The sequence below is a fragment of the Symphalangus syndactylus genome, chromosome 5 (genome assembly GCF_028878055.3).
Source record: "Symphalangus syndactylus isolate Jambi chromosome 5, NHGRI_mSymSyn1-v2.1_pri, whole genome shotgun sequence".
Taxonomy (NCBI): Eukaryota; Metazoa; Chordata; class Mammalia; order Primates; family Hylobatidae; genus Symphalangus; species Symphalangus syndactylus.
Window position 1 is genome coordinate 86899998 of NC_072427.2, and position 17701 is coordinate 86917698.

The 17701-nt window shown below is 50.4% G+C and overlaps 1 protein-coding gene across 2 annotated transcripts in view; it reads right to left on the reverse strand.

Annotated features, from left to right (window-relative positions):
* Positions 1-1765: 1765 nt before the first annotated feature.
* Positions 1766-17701, reverse strand: part of RRP1B (ribosomal RNA processing 1B) — a 37487-nt gene continuing 21551 nt past the window's right edge. For both annotated transcript variants that reach the window (XM_055279846.2, XM_055279847.2), the window contains exons 9-16: positions 14715-14809; positions 13393-13490; positions 12280-12299; positions 11152-11283; positions 9851-10572; positions 7689-7841; positions 6618-6681; positions 1766-4641 (exon numbers count right to left, since the gene is read on the reverse strand). In XM_055279846.2, the coding sequence (XP_055135821.1) occupies positions 4448-4641; positions 6618-6681; positions 7689-7841; positions 9851-10572; positions 11152-11283; positions 12280-12299; positions 13393-13490; positions 14715-14809 (1478 nt within the window). In that variant the 3' untranslated portion in view covers positions 1766-4447. The remainder of the gene's footprint in view (positions 4642-6617; positions 6682-7688; positions 7842-9850; positions 10573-11151; positions 11284-12279; positions 12300-13392; positions 13491-14714; positions 14810-17701) is intronic.

Below are 17701 nucleotides of genomic sequence, written 5' to 3' on the forward strand. Positions count from 1 at the left end.
TCTTACTGTGCTTTTTAAGATCTGTATCTCTATTTGGTTCCTTTTAAAAATACCTATTGGTATTATTTGATGAGACACTGTCATCATACTATCTTTTATTTATTTTTATTTTTGAGACAGGAGTTTCGCTCTTGTTGCCCAGGCTGGAATGCAGGGGTGCGATCTCGGCTCACTGCAACCTCTGCCTCTCAGGTTCAAGTGATTCTCCTGCCTCAGCCTCCCCGGCTAATTTTTGTATTTTTAGTAGAGACGGGGTTTCATCATATTGGCCAGGCTGGTGTCGAACTCCTGACCTCAGGTGATCCACCCGCCTCGACCTCCCAAAGTGCAGGGATTACAGGCGTGACACAGTGCGCCCGGCCCCATCTTTTATTTCTTTAAATATGGTTTCCTTTAGTGATGTGAACATACTGATAATGGCTAGTTGAAGTTTGTCTGCTAAGATCAGCACCTGGGTGCCCTCAAAGCCAGTGTCTATTGCCTCTCTGCTCCTAGTGTATGTGACACTCTTTTGTTTCTTTGAATGTCTTAACTCGTTTTTGTTGAAAACTGGACATTTTAAATAATACAACAGATTTCCTTCTTCCTCTAGGGCTTTTTTCTTTTTTTTTTTTTAAAAGACAGGGTCTCATTTTGTCACCCAGGCTGGAGTGCAGTGGTATGATCATAGCTCACTGAAGCCTTGACCTCCCAGGTTCAAGCAATCCTCCTGCCTCAGGCCCCCAAGTAGCGGGGACTACAGGTGCACGCCACCACGCCTGGCTAATTATTTGTGTTATTTTTTTTTTTTTGTAGGGACAGGGTTTTGCCATGTCGCCCAGGCTGGTCTCAAACTCCTGGACTCAAGCGACTTGCCCGCCTAGGCCTCCCAAGTGCTGAGATTACTGGGGTGAGCCGCCACATCCGGCCCAGGGTTTTTGTTTGCTTGCTTGTTCAGCATCTGTCTGTGGACTTGTCTGGGATCCAAAGTACAGGTGAAAAATTTGCTCTGGGGAACGTGTGCCTATAAAGACTGCGCCATGCCTGTACTCTGCTTGCTCGACACTGACCACACCCACTGCCAACACCCACAACAGGCTGTCTGCTGGGTACCAGCTCCCCGTGCCCACCTCACCCTAGCTGGAACAGGCTGTGTGCTGGGTACCAGTCCCCCCCATGCCCGCCTCACCCTAGCTGGAACAGGCTGTGTGCCGGGTACCAGCCCCCCGTGCCCGCCTCACCCTAGCTGGAACAGGCTGTGTGCCAGGTACCCGCCCCCCCGTGCCCGCCTCACCCTAGCTGGAACAGGCTGTGTGCCGGGTACCAGCCCCCCCGTGCCCGCCTCACGCTAGCTGGAACAGGCTGTGTGCCGGGTACCAGCCCCCCCGTGCCCGCCTCACCCTAGCTGGAACAGGCTGTGTGCTGGGTACCAGCCCCCCCGTGCCCGCCTCACCCTAGCTGCAGTCAGTTTCTGGGCTGCACCGGGGGATCTCCACCCAGGACACTGGCATGATTCTCCGCTCATCGTCACAAGCGTAGGCCTATGGAGTGATGTGTTAGACACGACAGCATTTGTGTGCAGTCAGGCCTGCTTCAAGCACTCGGAGAAGATCCCCGGAGCAGCGCCCCCACCGGCTCTGGCAGCAGCAGAGAGATGAAGAGAATGGTACCCAGAGTCTTGTTTTCAAACCTGACCAACACCAACGTCTTCCCAACTCTGCTGTGCTGGAACAGCTCCCAAAGAGGCCTATTTTTACCCATACTGAAAGTCAACATCAAACACAAATTGGAGGGCAAAGACTTTTTTTTTTTAATTGGACTTGGCTTTGACGAGTACTGACAAACCCTGCAGACACTAGTACAATTTGATCGTAAACAAAGTCCTTGCCAGCATAGTCCAGCAAATTCTGATAAAACACATACAAAAGTTAAAAGACAGCTCGATTTCATCTTCCTCCCAACACCTGCAACTGTTTCCAGATTTTTCTGTGTAGTCTTCTTTGTGCTTTCAGTTCAGTAAAAATTAGAAAGGATAACAAACTTGTATAATTGTACAAAATTGACCAGACCATGGAGAAGGGGGAAGCATCGTTTCACAAAATATTATTAAGATCATCAGCATTAATGTAAATTATTTTCTTTTCTGGACTTCCAAGTCCACTTGGCAATTTTACTTAGGAAAATATCATGCTTAAATAGAAAACTGGTATTCTAAACACATTTTCTTTATGTGACATATTCTTGTGCATCTATGTAATGAGAATTTTTAAAAAATTGTTTTCTTCCTGCTGTCAAAACTTAGGCATTAAAAATAAGGGACTGTAAACCTAGTTGACTTACTCATAAAAACGAGTAAGTTCGGAGAATGAGAGAAGGACCAATAGAATCTAAGGAGCACCCTGTCACTCCCAGCCAGGACCTCTCAGGTGTGGTTTTGACAGGAGGTGCGTTTATAGGACATTCACTGGTTCCTCAGAATGGACAGATAATATAGAAATGCTAGGAGAAACATTCCTGCAATAGTCTGCAGAACAAATGTGCCAGTTCTGCCTTAGATGTCTTAAGACATCTCAACAATGTTGGATTATATGGCCCGTTTGGCTATATGACCCATCTTTAAAGCTGAAATAAAAATTGTTAGAAAAATATTCTAGGAAGAATGAAACTTAAAAAAAAAAAAAAGAAAAGTTAAAAATATTTGCTCACCTTAATTGTTTCACTGTATCAGTTTTGGTTCTGAATGTGATGTGAGGACCCTATCCAATGCAGCCATTAAACCATGCAGCCACCACAAGTATGTTGTACATAAGACTTCTCATTACAGTGACGATTTAACAGCACAAGTTAATTCATTTTTTCATGGCTCATTATGACAAAACGATTACAGAGTAGGCGAAGAACAGAGCGAGTGCTTTCCCTCACCAGGGCCTTCATCAGTGAGTCAACTGCTCTTGGCGCCGGCAAGTCAGTCTGATGTTCGCAGGTGAAACCCCACCCTTGGCTCTATGAGGTAAACCCAATGCAACTCTGCAATCCCAGGGGCCGAAGCCACGTTGTCCAAAGCCATAGCTGGGACCTTGGAGAACCTGGCGCCCTCTGCTGGGAGGCAGCAGTGGAGAAAGGGACTGGCCGGGTTTTGCTGAAAAAACCGAGGCTCCTGTATGGGGGCATGACGGGAAGGAGGCGGCTTTCACTTCCACGCCTGAGCAGAGCGTGGCTGGCTGGGAGAGCTGCACGCCAGCCCAAACCGTGCGCCCGTGCCCTCTCACGGTGCAGACGGTAGCTGCGGAAGCCATGGAGAAGGCGCGCAGCCTTGGCGGCTCTCCTCAGGAGCCGCTCACTCTGAATCTGCACCTTCTCCAGCTCTCAGGCCCAGGTCAGAAACTTCCTCAAACAGATCAATGATCGAGCAATCGCTGCTCAAAATAAGTCCTTATTTCTGTTTCTCCAACTAAAGCCTGAGTGCCTTCCGCCCGTGTTTGTAATGAACTTACAGGGGAACTGTCTAAACTGTAAGTGCACGCTTCCGCATTTGACAGGAAAGGTCGCTGAGCCGGAGCGCAGGCTCCAGATGCGCAGGCAGCCTCTAGGGAAGATGGGGAGCTGCCATGGAGCCGGTCAGGCAGTGACTCGGCTGGAACGTGGACGGAGAGAGAGAAACGGGAGCGCAAGGGCTTGGAGGAATGAGTGTGCTCCACGCAAGGACCTCAGCAGAAGGCTCAGCACGGGGCGGGGTCCTGGGTAAGAGCCGGGGGCTGCGCTGGGCTCCCGAGAAGACACTTTGGGCTTGCCGTAGAGGTAGGAAAACAGGGAGGGAAACCAGGTAGGGGGAGGAGAAGAAAAAGCCCCCAGAACACAGAGCCTCTTCTTTCCCCACCCCTACCTGTCCACACCCCCAGCTGAGCACATGTAGAAAAACTATGGTATTGCTGATTCTGTGACAAGAATCTTCCCCATCGGTAACCTGCCAAACACCCACAGAACATGGCAATGAAGCCCTACATGCTTTTAAAAGAAAACAGACTGTTAAGACTAACAGAAACCTACTTAGTACGGCGAATACAGTAACGAGTACCAAATTCCGCAGAACTGAGAGCTCAACAGAAGTGCAGTTCCACCTTTCATTGTGCCAACAGCACTGATTGATTTAAAGTTCAGATCAACGTGCTCTCCTCAGCTTCAGAGAGGCTCTCATTTCCTACACCAATGGGAATCACTGAGGTTACCCAAAAATGTAAAATCCTGGAGAGCTCAAACACAAACATGGTTTGTAGCAAAAGATTCAACCAAGACGCCCGCAGCCACTACAGAGGGGCCAGGACGCAGCAGCCTGCGGGCACTTTCAGAACCTCGTGCACACAACTCATGGGAACTTATAAAATCATAAAAAAGGCCCCACATTCTGAAAGGTATAATTTATAGCGCATTCTGTACAAAAGCAGTCTTTTACAAGGGACTCTGCTGCTCCTCAGAAGAAATCCATAGCCCTGGGCCTTCTCCTTGGTGTGGTGGTCAGGGGCTTCTTGGCCACCAGGGGTGAGCTGGCAGGTGAGCTGGTGGGGGTCTTCAGCACCCCATGGAGGGGCTTCTGTTCAGGGTCGAAGGCCACTCGAGAAGGGCCCGTGGGACTGACCAAGATACTCTTGTCTGTCTTCTTGAATTCTGTCCCAAATGAGAGCAAGGCCCCATATTAAGCGGGTCCGACAGCTGTCCCTTCAACAGCTTAGACAGCATCCTGCCTGGGTGCCGACCCCACCCATTTGCTAGGACGAAGCAGGGCCATCTCAAGGCCCCACAGAGAGCAGGCTCAAGAGCCTTCTGAGGGAAGGAGGGCAGCGAGGCCACATCCCATGCCTCAACTCACCCTCCCAAGGGAGGGCCCAGGGCTGCCTGCACAGACCAAGGGGAGCTGCTGGTAGGGTGGCTCCTGGAAGGGTGAACATTGGGGGTGGGGGTGTTTTGGACAGTGAGTGAACCAGGCATTTGTGTCTGGGACAAATCTGTGCTGTGTGGAGCTGCAGGATTCGTACTGTTCATTTTCTCCAGCTGTAAAGGCTGGGTAAGCTCCTCAGGCTCTCTGAGAGTCTCTTCTCCCTAAACACACACTCACGCATGTGCACATGCACACGCACACACACATACATACTGGTGCATGTACACACACTCACACATACACATACTCTCTATTACTTGCAGTTCCCAACAAGAGTCAGGTCCTAAATTCGTTATAATACTTTTTTTTTTTGAGATGGAGTCTCACCCAGCCTGTCAGCCAGGCTGGAGTGCAGTGGCACGATCTTGGCTCACTGCAACCTCCATCTCCTGGGTTCAAGCAATTCTCCTGCCTCAGCCTTTTGAGTAGCTGAGACTACAGGTGCTTGCCACTGCGCCTGGCTAATTTTTGTATTTTTAGTAGAGACGGGGTTTTACCACGTTGGCCAGGCTGGTCTCAAACTCCTGACCTCATGATCCGCCCACCTTGGCCTCCCAAAGTGCTGGGATTACAGGCGTGAGCCACCGCGCCCAGCCTATAATACTTTTTAAAACTTTGGTTTCCTGGCCGGGCGCGGTGGCTCACGCTTGTAATCCCAGCACTTTGGGAGGCCGAGGCGGGCGGATCACGAGGTCAGGAGATCGAGACCACGGTGAAACCCCGTCTCTACTAAAAATACAAAAAATTAGCCGGGCGTGGTGGCGGGCGCCTGTAGTCCCAGCTACTCGGAGAGGCTGAGGCAGGAGAATGGTGTGAACCCGGGAGGCGGAGCTTGCAGTGAGCCGAGATTGCGCCACTGCACTCCAGCCTGGGTGACAGAGCTAGACTCTGTCTCAAAAAAAAAAACAAAAAAAAAACTTTGGTTTCCTTTGTAAAAGCAACTCGAATGGATTGCACCAATATGAAAAGTAGGAAGATAGGGGTTACCCTTCTCCGTCCCCCAGGAAGCAAGTGGTTCCGAAGTTTTGCAGAGAGACAGCTACAGCTGATGGACCACTACGATCTCAAATGGCCTCTCTGTGGGATGGCTTCCAGTATTTAGAAAGACACTTGAGAAAACGGCTTTTTGGATCACGTCTCACCAGGTAGCCTCTCTTAATAGGTCCCAGGCAATTGGCTGCCCACTCACCACTGGCACCCCACTCACAGCCCTTTGAGGACGAGGGACAGACACATAGGTGCTTCCTTCTAACTCAGAAACGGGCAGTGAGGGGTCGGGCTCGGTGGCTTACGCCTGTAATCCCAGATCTTTGGGAGGCCGAGGCAGGCGGATCACCTGAGGTCAGGAGTTTGAGACCAGTCTGGCTGACATGGTGAAACTCCATCTCTACTAAAAATACAAAAATGAGCTGGGTGTGATGGCATGCGCCTGTGATCCCAGCTACCCAGCAGGCTGAGGCAGGAGAATCGCTTGAACCCGGGGGGATGGAGGTTGCAGCGAACCAAGATCTCGCCACTGCACTGCAGCCTGGGTGACAGAGTGGCGAGACTCTGTCTCAAAAAAAAAAAAAAAAAAAAAGAAATGGGCAGTGAGGAGCTAGGACCCCCTCTCTTCCCCGACCGCCTTGCGGAACCAGGCTGCGAGCCGCGCCAGGAGCCACAGCTGTGCTCCAGAGAGGCTTGCCGCTGGCAAAACCCCACTTACCTGCAGTCATGTTTCTGTTCAGCCCAAAGGTGACTTTCTTGGAGCTGGACGGTGTCTTGTTTAGCTGCAGAAGAGAAATACCACGAACAAAAGGAGTAACGCAAGTGCAACGGAGGCGCTTAGTCTCCCTGTCAGATTTTTCTGGAGAACCTGCCCTGGAGGGGACGCCGCCGACAATGCTGCTTACTGAGTGGCACATATAGGGAGAGGCCAAAGGGACTGCGGCCAAGACTGAAACCAACCGTCGTGTCGGGGCTTCACCAGGACCGCCCTCTGTCCTTCCCAGCGTGCTACACGTGCACCTCCCCCAGCTCAGGGTCAGTGGTGCCCACACTCTTGGTCCATCTGCGGTCACTGCCTCATCACCGCTGCGGGGTTCTACGATCCGGGGAAGAAAGGCAAACAGTGAGGATGCCTGAACTGTCCTAAAAACAGTTCACCACTGAGAACCCGTGAGGACAAATGCCAAGACTCCCCTGCCTTTTGCTGGAGAGTTCTGAAGTTCTAACTTGAAGACTCTATGATGTCGATGAGACGATGCCTATGATGGAATCTCACTTCAATGGACAATGGACACACAATTTCCAGCTTTTTGTGCACAAGGACTCCGAGCTATCTGCATATTCCAACAGTTCGCCACAATCAACTATCTTCTTTCCTACTGACATTCCTGGAAGTGGATCCAGCCTGCATTAGGAAGCACTTCCTCAAGTTCCCGCTCTGACCCACATTTCTGTGTGGACCTCCTACTGCTGACTTGCACCACTTGCGTTTAACACTGTGACATTTCACGAGAGAAAACTGGTTTCTGCAAACCCTGAGCAGGAGGCCCTGGGAGGCAGAATGTGTGGATCAACCGCCCCTCAAAGTCCCCTTCCCGACTGTGATCCCTCAGGGTGGGTCCCAGACCACCCGGACCTTATGCTACCCTGGAGGCGGAACCTGTCCACCGTGGACAGGCTCAGAGGGCCACAGTGGGGCTCCAGGCCCGGCATGGGAAGCACCGTCAGCTCAAGCCCATCTGTGCCCTTGTGGTGAAACGTGCTGTGCCACTCTGGGGAGGGTGCGTACCTGGACAGCAGGGCCTGGAGGGCGGGTGGCAGTGCTGCTCTTGGCTCTTCTGAAGAACAGGGGCTTTGGTAAGAAGGGGGTGTCAAACTTCACAAAGTCGCTCTCTGCCCTCAGTTTCTGCTTCTTCAGGGAACTGCAGGTCCCACTGCTTCCCTATGTGAGCGAGGGGTGAGAATCGGAGAGAAGGGGTCAGACCAGAGCCTCCTGTGCTGCCCACGCACACAGGAGGGGAAGGCAGAGCCCCACGGTGGATCCAGCCCACTCCACAGCCCGCGGTTTTCCGCACTGCGCTTGCAGACAGCCCTTCCATTCGGCAGAGCTCAGGCTTCACATACAACACAACTGCCTATCATGGCACCATGCCAAGAGGGGCGATGAAAACGCCTTGTCAGAGTAAGGACCCACTTTCATCTTCATCTTCAAAATGAGGATTTCGGCCTTTCAAAGCCAATCTGTTAATAATTCACTCTCCCATTTGTAGCTGAATCATCACTGTGCTGGCAGTCTGGTGTGGAGGACAGTGATGCCCATGTGGGGCTGTGGGTCCCTCACAGGCAGGCTCAGGACACTCACTGGGTGTGCTGCAACTGACAGCCACCCAGAGAGAGACCGGGTCTCGTTCTGGGCTCTCAGAGGCATGGGCAGCCCAGTGCCGCTGCCGACACATGGGTGGCTCTGGCAGGTTCAAGTGTGCCGCCTAGAGGGCAGGGAAGCCCGAGGAGATTCTCCTGTGCGCCTTCCCTGTGCCGCGAGAGATGGCAGGGGAAAGCTTCCCTCGACCCCGGGACTTATTGAGCAACACCCCATCCTCTTTACAATAGGCTGCCAGGGGCCTGAGACGACAGCAGGAAAGGCAATGTCTCTAGCCCTCTTAGTGAGGAAGCAGCGCTGAGGGTATGAGGGGCAGGCTGCAGTCCAGGGAGGAGATGGCGGCACTGTGAGGTAGGAGACTCGAGGCTAGAAATGGGCCTCCTGCTGTCCAGCTCAGTGCACTGCTTCCCCTGGGTAAGGCTTTCCTGACCATAAACTCACTCACTAGCCACTTGCAGACACTCTTAGCCCCAAACCAGCACTTGACCAGGTGCACACATGTCCACTTAAACAAAAGAGATGTCATAACCCCCGCAAAGCAGTGTGTGCAAAGCAAGAGCTGACCAAGGTGCGCAAACTGTGAGGGGCAGTTATTTTCTGCTTTACAGACCACAGGTCTCTGTCTCTACCACTCGCCTCTGCCGCTGCAGCATGAAAGTGGCCATGGACCTGCACATATGAGTGGATGTGGCTCTGTTCCAGTGAAACTACATTTGCCGGCCCTGGCCTGGAAGCCCAGTGCGCCCAGAGGTGGTGTGAAAAGCGGATCAGGGCCAGGTGCAGGGGCTCACGCCTGTAATCCCGCACTTTGGGAGGCCGAGGCAGGTGAACTGCTTGAGCCCAGCCTGGGCAACAAGGCAAAACTCTGTCTCTACAGAAATAACAAAAATTAGCCGGGCATGGTGATGTGTGTCTGTAATTTCAGGAGGCAGAGGCAGAAGAATCGCTTGAACCTGGGAGGTGGAGGTTGCAGTGAGCCAAGATTGTGCCACTGCACTCCAGCCTGGGTGACACAGCCAGACCCAAGACCAGATCAACAGCTTGGTTCCTCATTTATATCTGGCTCTAGAGATCGAAGTGGAAGGAAAGTCTTTCCATTAAGAAGATAAGTGGTCCTGCTAGTGAAGTTTGAGACGGGGGTGCGGGAGAAGCTAAGAAAAGAATATAGAAAAGAAGTAAGTGAGGCAAGAGAATTTTGGGCTTCCTCTTTTGCCAAAGGGGCCTGGACTGGCCAAGGGCTGATGAAGAAAACCAGACCTGCCTTTGACGGAAGCCCAGACTGGGGCAGGAGTGCCTGGCCCATGGGATAACCTTCCCAGCTTGGAGCGGGCCCTCCCGAACCCAAGCACGTGGCCTGGGGGAGTGAAGGTGGCCAACGAGGAGGACCGAAGTACTGGTCACCTGTGATTCCTCCTTAGTGAAGGCTGTTATGAACACACCCTATTCTAACTGCTGCTGAGTCCAGAGGCCTGGCCGCCAGCCCCCACCCTTCCTCTCAGGAGGCAGTGGAGCCCCCTGGACGCGAGTGAGTGCCTCTGCGGTGAGCTGGCCTGTGGGTGCTCCCACCTTACCAGAGCCTGGGGTTGCCCAGCTTCGGACTCCAGCACCCCGTTGTGCTCTACCAAGTTTGACATCGCTCTCATTTTCTTCCTCTTTTTCAAGCTTGCTGTTTTCTGGCTGGGCAGGCCACAGAGCTCCAGGCTGCCGGGCCCTGCCTTCTTCTGCAGCCTTCTGCACTGGGGCAGGGTGGTGTGGCTGTTCGCCCCCTCTGCGGGGCCTGTGGGAGGGCCTTCCTGCTGCGGTGGAGGCCAGGCCAGCGTGGACAGGCCATTGCCATTGACGGGGACAACTCCAAGCTTCCGCTTCCTTTTTAGGAGTTGGGCTCCACCTGTCGGGGACCCTCTAGGTCCCTGAGGATGACTGCCACGCGGGCCACTCTGAGACACGTCCTCTGGGGGCAACAGTGCAGATTCCGACATTTCCCTGTGGGCCCTCGGGCTCCTCTTCCGTGGCCGTTTCCTTTTATTGTGCGTGGCGACAGCTGGAGGACGCTCGGAGCCACTCTCCTCTCCAGTGCTGGACGTGGCCTCTGCGCTTGGCTCGGCCACACACGCCTTCAGGGCTTTTGGCCCAGCGGCCTCGGGTTCCCTGCCCCGGTTCTGTTCCAGGGATGGGGCTGCATCCCCTGGGCCTGGATTTTCAGGCTGCAGGTGGTGCTGCTTCTTCTTCTTCCTTCTTCTCTTCTGAAGACTGCTTTCACTGTCCTCTTCCTCTACACAAAAGACTCTGCTTCCTAAAAAGACAGAAACCCATCAACAAGCACCCCAATGCCGGCTGGGCCAGAGTCCTGCTGGTGATTCTGAGACAGTATGGCTGACGGACGCAATTTCCTGGCATTCTACCACCAGGAAGGTTTCTGTCTCCCTTAAGTTACTCGGTGCACCCACTACCTTTGTCGTCTGGTCCCACTTCCTCCATCCCCAACTGTGACTGGAAGCCTTCCTTCTAGCCGTTTATAAACACACATGGAACTGAAATAGTCGAATTTCCACTAATTTTAGGGCCCAAGGGTAAAAACCATAGATCTAGAGTGGTCATTAAACAGCCGCCCCCCAGTGCTCCCTGCAGCTCCTGCTTCCCTGCAGAGGTGCCCTGGAGAGCAGGAGGACATGAGCAGGGTGAGGTGGGGACGCGGCTCCATCGAAAACAGCACAACATTTGGAAAACCGCCTTTACCTCTCAGCCATTAGACTGAAGCTTTGGGCTCTGCTAATGCTTTATGACGGCATGAGCTCAAGTCTCCGAGGCCTCCATGGTGCACGCCGCTCCCCAAGGGCTGAGTCGTGCCTTTCTTTTCAGCTTTGCAGCTTACCTTTCTCCTTTTCCAAGTTAGTTTTCTCTAAAAGTTTATTTCCTTTCTTCTTATGCTTTCCTTGACTGAGGATTTGGTCATCGTCATCAGCAGAAATGTCCTCCGCAAAACTGAGTTGAGATATACTGCTTCCTAGATGCCAGAGTGACACACTGTCAGCTTCCCCAGGCGCTTGGGACTCTACCTCAGGGGCCTAAGAGCAGCACCCCTCCCAATTTCTGCCTCATCATCATCGTTCCTCACCGTTTCTCCCACCCAAACCTGAGCGCTGCTGACACAGCAATTACAGACTTAAAAAAGCTTTGTGGATTTCTCAACCAAGGCAAGGCAAGGGATCACAAGCCCTCGGTGACACCCTCCATGGCTGGACCCTGGACACTTGGCTAATGCAGTCTCCGCATTCCAACCAGCTTGCTGGTGCCTTTCCCAATTCCAAGTGTCCCTAGTGCATGAGGGGTATGGGGTAACTTCACTGACTTGTCCAAATGTAACCAAGCTTACAGCATCAGCCTTTCCTGGGGGGACCATCGACCATAACAACAAATGAAAGGGATCCTGAGAAATTACATTTTTTACCTTCATAGAGTATCTAATTAAAACCTTCCTAGGCCATTGAAAATCCATCTAGTTAAAATAATAAAAACCAAACCAAAACATCATGGTACCCACACGAGAGCAGTCTGCCCTCTTGCTTTGGTGGTTAGGGGAGAGCCTGGGATAGGAAGGTGGGCAGGCTGCAGGGGGCCCTAGGCTTGCATCACTTCCCACGGCTGTACTGCGGTATTACTAGGTAAGGGCTGGTCTTTCTTTCTTAAAAGCTGGGGTCTTGCTGTGTCACCCAGGCTGGAGTGCAGTGGTGTGATTACAACTTACTGCATCCTGGACCTCCTGGGCTCAAGCGATCCTCCCCTCTTAGACTCCCGAGTGACTGGGACTACAGGGCTAATGTTTCCATTTTTAGTGGAGATGCGGCTTCGCTATTGTGCTTGGGCTAAGGACTATTATTTCTTATTAGAGGTTTTCAGTAAAGTTCTCTCAATCCTGTTTCTCAGTGTTTGGCATCAACGCCCCCAGTGGAGTCCATATTCATGAAAAACACCATGAATGATGATTCTCGGTGCGCCTCACCTTCAGAGAGGTCTTGGAATCTAAAAATAAAAAAATAAAAAATAAAAAAATAACAAATGTTCATAAAGAAATCCCTTCTGTCTTCTGTAGACATATGTATTTAATTTTTAAAATACAAGCCATAGTTAAATAGTTGTTAATTCATGTTCTCCTCCAGGAGGGGAAGCTAGACAGGAAATTCCGCGAGGGAAAGGTGGTGCAATACAAAAGCCAAAAAGCTCAAAGCCAGTGCCGCCCTCGGTTACCATCAATACCAGCAAGGACACGGCGGGCCAGAGATGCATCTTGGCACACCCAAATCAAACTAAGAAATTCAATTTTTGTTTCTGAAGGCAGAAATAGCTTAGATCTCTGCTTATATTCAATTCTCCTGTGGAGAAAGTCGAAGCCATGTTTTGCTTCACACAATTTTTGTGCATTAGAACAAACAAGACGCATTGAAGCGCAGTGTGGGGAGGTGCATGGGGGAGGAGACACTGGATAGCAGGGACCTCAGGCAAGCTAGGACCATCCTGTGCCCTAAGAACCAGCTGGGAAACGGGCAAAACTATAGTAGCTACTTTCTGGGGGCTTAACATGGAATACTTGAATGTATACAAAGTGCTCAGAGCAGTGCCCGGCTCCTAGACTGTGATCAGATAGTTGTTGTCACCAATGACAGCAAGCCACACGAGGCCCTCCATGAATTCCAGGTCATCATGTCACTATGGTCAGAGTGACGTCAACACTGACAGCTGAATTAACTAACACTTTTGGCATAGCCATATGGGAGGGAGGGAAGAGGTAAAGAATTAACCCTATCTATCTCAGCAGCACACCAGCAGAAGACACCAAAATAGCAGATTCACATCAGTTTCTGGTTGGTTCATTTTAGACATGAATAGAGTTCACATCATTCTAAAGCAGCTAAGAGATGAGTATGGCTGCATTGGAAGAATGGAAACCTGAGGGGTGGGATTGCTGTTTCCATTAAGCTTTTCAGTTTACATGTGTCTATTACATTGCTATACACAAAAGCATTAAAGGACAAAAAAAGAAAAAAGATAAGCATGCAGATAGCTTGTCCCACACCAGGAGATGAGAACTAAAGGAATGATGATGTCAGTTACTGACTTCTTGATGAGTTTGGAGAGGCGCTTCCTGTTGAAGTGGGGCGTGTTCTTCCTGCTGGTCATTTCCAGGAGTCGATCAGCAACAGCCTTATAGTCAAACTAGGCCAGAAGAGAAACTAAACATAAGTCTGCAGCCAAACAACACTGCCTGACTTGGACATTTACATCTGCTAGTAAGAGAAACCCTTACTGAAGCATTTGGCAATAGATAGGCTAAACAAGCTTGTGCTGGGACTTGGCAACCAGGAGCACAAGCACTACCTTTGAAAAATGCATGTTCAGGCCGGGTGCAGTGGCTCATGCCTGTAATCCCAGCACTTTGGGAGGCCGAGGCGGATGGATCACAAGGTCAGGAGATCGAGACCATCCTGGCTAACACGGCGAAACCCTGTCTCTACTAAAAATACAAAATATTAGCCAGGCATGATGGCGGGCGCCTATAGTACGAGCTACTCAGGAGGCTGAGGCAGGAGAATGGCGTGAACTCAGGAGGCAGAGCTTGCAGTGAGCTGAGATCGAGCCACTGCATTCCAGCCTGGGCGACAGAGCGTGACTCCGTCTCAAAAAAAAAAAAAAAAAAAAAAAAAAGAAAAACGCATGTTCTGTTTATTCTTGGGAGAAGCTGGGTAAGTAATTCTTTAAAAAAAAAAATTGTGATAGAGTACCCACAACAAAATTTACCTGGGTGTGCTTTTTTTTTTTTTTTTGAGCCAGAGTCTGTCACCCAGGCTGGAGTGCAGTGGCGTGATCTTGGTTCACTGCAACCTCAGCCTCCCGGGTTCAAACGATTTTCCTGCCTCAGCCTCCCGAGTAGCTGGGATTACAGGCGTGCGCCACTGCGTCGGGTAATTTTTGTATTTTTAGTAGGGACGGGTTTCACTGTGTTGGCCAGCCTGGTCTTGAACTCTTGACCTCAGGTGATCTGCCCGCCTGGGCCTCCCAAAGTGCTGGGATTACAGGCGTGAGCCAATGTACCCGGCCGGAGGGTGTGCTTCTTTTTAAATTTAACCTAGATTTGCAATCTGTACTTGGCAAACTTTTTTTTATTTGAAAAGTGCCACTAGAGCTGGCTTTGTGGTAGAGAACAGAGCAGAGCTTAGCCATTCAAGATAAGTGCTACTATCTCTTTCAAAACTCCATCACATTTACATTTCCTTGTCTCCAATAAGGTTATTCTCAGGAAGGTGACATTTAGTGACTGAAGGGATTAAAAAGGAGTTTACACTTCAGGCCTTATAGCTTAACTAGCTGTGACCCTAATTCTCTAGTCAGGCTACTCCACAGCAAATCTATATTCTATAAAAAGCAACAACTGCCACCCACCTGGAGAAGGGGCCCTGTGTCCTCAAAGGTTCCGCAGTCATCTCTTCCTCTTTCATCACTGAGTCCATCTTTTCTGGAATGATTTTTGCCCAGTGCTGTCAAAATACACCCAAAGACCAAATTCTTGACATATCAAATACACAGAAGTGACTACTTCCACAGGAGCCACTGTCTAATTAGGTGTCTCTTAGACAAAAAGAAGGTTGGGCATGGTAGCTCACGCCTGTAATTCTAGCACTTTGTGAGGCTGAGGTGGGTGGATCACTTGAGGCCAGGAATTCTAGATCGGCCTGGGCAACATGGCAAAACCCTGTCTCCACTAAAAATACAAAAATTAGCTGGGTGTGGTTGCGGGTGCCTGTAACCCCAGCTACTCGGGAGGCTGAGGCATGAGAATCACTTGAACCTAGGAGGCAGAGGTTGCAGTGAGCCGAGATCATGCCACTGCACTCCAGCCTGGGCGACAGCGAGACTCCATCTCAAAAAAAAGAAAAAATGAAAGAAAATTTATTTAAGGAGAAAAACTCTGCAAAGCCATTTATAATTTCCCAGGACATTTTGATTGTTCAGGCTATGGGAATGAAGATAAGTCTGGGAAAAAGCACATGTTTTGCCTTTTGTACCCATAAAACCCCAATTCCCTGCTGCCTTCGATGATTCCCTCCCCCACACACGGTCCCGTTAGGACGAAGGCTGTGGTGAATGGGAAGCTCCTGTCCAAGGATGCAGGCAAGCGGATGGGACACTGCATCGCCCTGGACCACCAGGGGTAGAAGCATGGACGCAGGAATCTGGCTCTAGTCTCAGGTCAGTTTAGGACCTTGGTGAGAACCTGTCACAGCAGTACAGTCACTTTTCACGAGCATGCTTCAGGAAACACAAGTCAATATTAACGCAACTTTTAGCACTTAAAAAATTCAAAGAGTGGCTGGGCGCGGTGGCTCACGCTTGTAATCCCAGCACTTTGGGAGGCCGAGGCAGGCGGATCACGAGGTCAGGAGATCGAGACCACGCTGAAACCCCGTCTCTACTCAAAATACAAAAAATTAGCCGGGCGAGGTGGCGGGCGCCTGTAGTCCCAGCTACTCGGGAGGCTGAGGCAGGAGAATGGCGTGAACCCGGGAGGCGGAGCTTGCAGTGAGCCAAGATTGAGCCACTGCACTCCAGCCTGGGTGACAGAGCGAGACTCCGTCTCAAAAAAAAAAAAAAAAAAAAAAAAAAAAATTCAAAGAGTGTTACAGCCTATGAAGATGCAGATTAAACAGACTCAGGAGAACTCAAAATTATCTTAAATGTGTACTGTTCCTGGAACCCTCTAAGCTTATTAGTGGTGTGACATCAGGGCGAGGCCTGGAGAGGATGGGGCAGGCGCAGTACGCATTTGATGAACGCAACTGGGAGGGAACGTCCGGAACTGCACTCGGAAGACAGTCTGTGTCCAGGTTAGGCTGACAGAAATGTGGGGAGCGGAGGGACCCAGAGACTACTCCCATGACCACATAAAATTTGCTCCAGGTCCTTAGTCAACTCTGTTATCTACACCAAATTTAAAATCAGACTATTCCTTTTTTTTTGTTTTGTTTTAGAGATGGGCATCTCATTATGTTGCCCAAGCTGGTCTCAAACTCCTAGGCTCAAGTGATCTTCCCATGTTGGCCTTCCAAAGTACTACGATTATAGGCATGAGTCCCCACACCTAGACTAGACTATTTCTTTTATTCTTTCTTTTTTGAGACAGGGTCGCTGGTAGCTCTGTTGCCCAGGACGCAGTGCAGTGATACAATCATGATTCACGGCAGCCTCACCCTCCCAGGTTCAACTGATTCTCCCAGCTCAGCCTCCTGAGTAGCTGAGACCATAGGCATGTGCCACCATGCTTGGCTAATTTTAAAATTTTTGTAGAGTCAAGGTCTTGTTATGTTGCCCAAGCTGGTCTCCAACTCCTAGGCTCAAGCGAGCCTCCCACCTCAGGCTCCCAAAGTGCTGGGATTACGGGTGTGAGCCACCATGCCTGGCCAGAGTATTTTTTCTTTCTTTTAAAGATTCTTGGCCAGGCACGGTGGCTCATGCCTGTCTGTAATTCCAAGACTTTGGGAGGCCCAGGCAGGCGGATCAACTGAGGTCGGGAGTTCGAGACCAGCCCGACCAAAAGAGAGACACAAATTTTGCCGAGCATGGTGGCGCATGCCTGTAATCCCAGCTACTTGGGAGGCTGAGGCAGGAGAATTGCTTGAACCTGGGAGGCAGAGGTTGCAGTGAGCCGAGATCGCACCATTGCACTCCAGCCTGGGCGACAAGAGCGAAACTCCATCTCAAAAAAAAAAAAAAAAAAAAAAAAAAAAAAAAAAAAAAAATACTTCCTGTTGACCAGGTCTAAAAATTAAAAAGAAAAAAAAAAGATTCTTGATTCTATCTATCTATCTATCTATCTATCTATCTATCTATCTATCTATCTATGTATCTATCTATATCTTTAGCTGTTTATTTATTTTTTTATATTTTGAGACAGGGTTTTGCTTGGTTGCCTAGGCTGGAGTGCAGTGGCATGATCTCGGCTCACTTCAGCCTCTGCCTCCTGGATTCAAGTGATTCTCCCACCTCAGCCTCCCAAGTAGCTGGGACTACAGGCGCACGCCACCACACCTGGCTAATTTTTGTACTTTTTGGTAGAGACTTGGTTTCACCATGTTGGCCAGGCTGGTCTCAAACTCCTGACCTCAAGTTATCCGACTGCCTGGGCTTCCCAGAGTGCTGGGATTACAGGCATGAGCCACTGCAACCAGCTTGATTTTTTCTGATTAAATATAATATATAATCACTGTAGGAAATAGAGAAGTACAAAGGAAACAGAAATCACCCATAATTCTGCCATCTACAGCTAACTATACTAACATTTTGGGCTAGGTGTGGTGGTTCATGCTTTTAATCCCAGCACTTTGGGAGGCCGACGTGGGTGGAATGCTTAAGCCTAAGAGTTTAAGACCAGC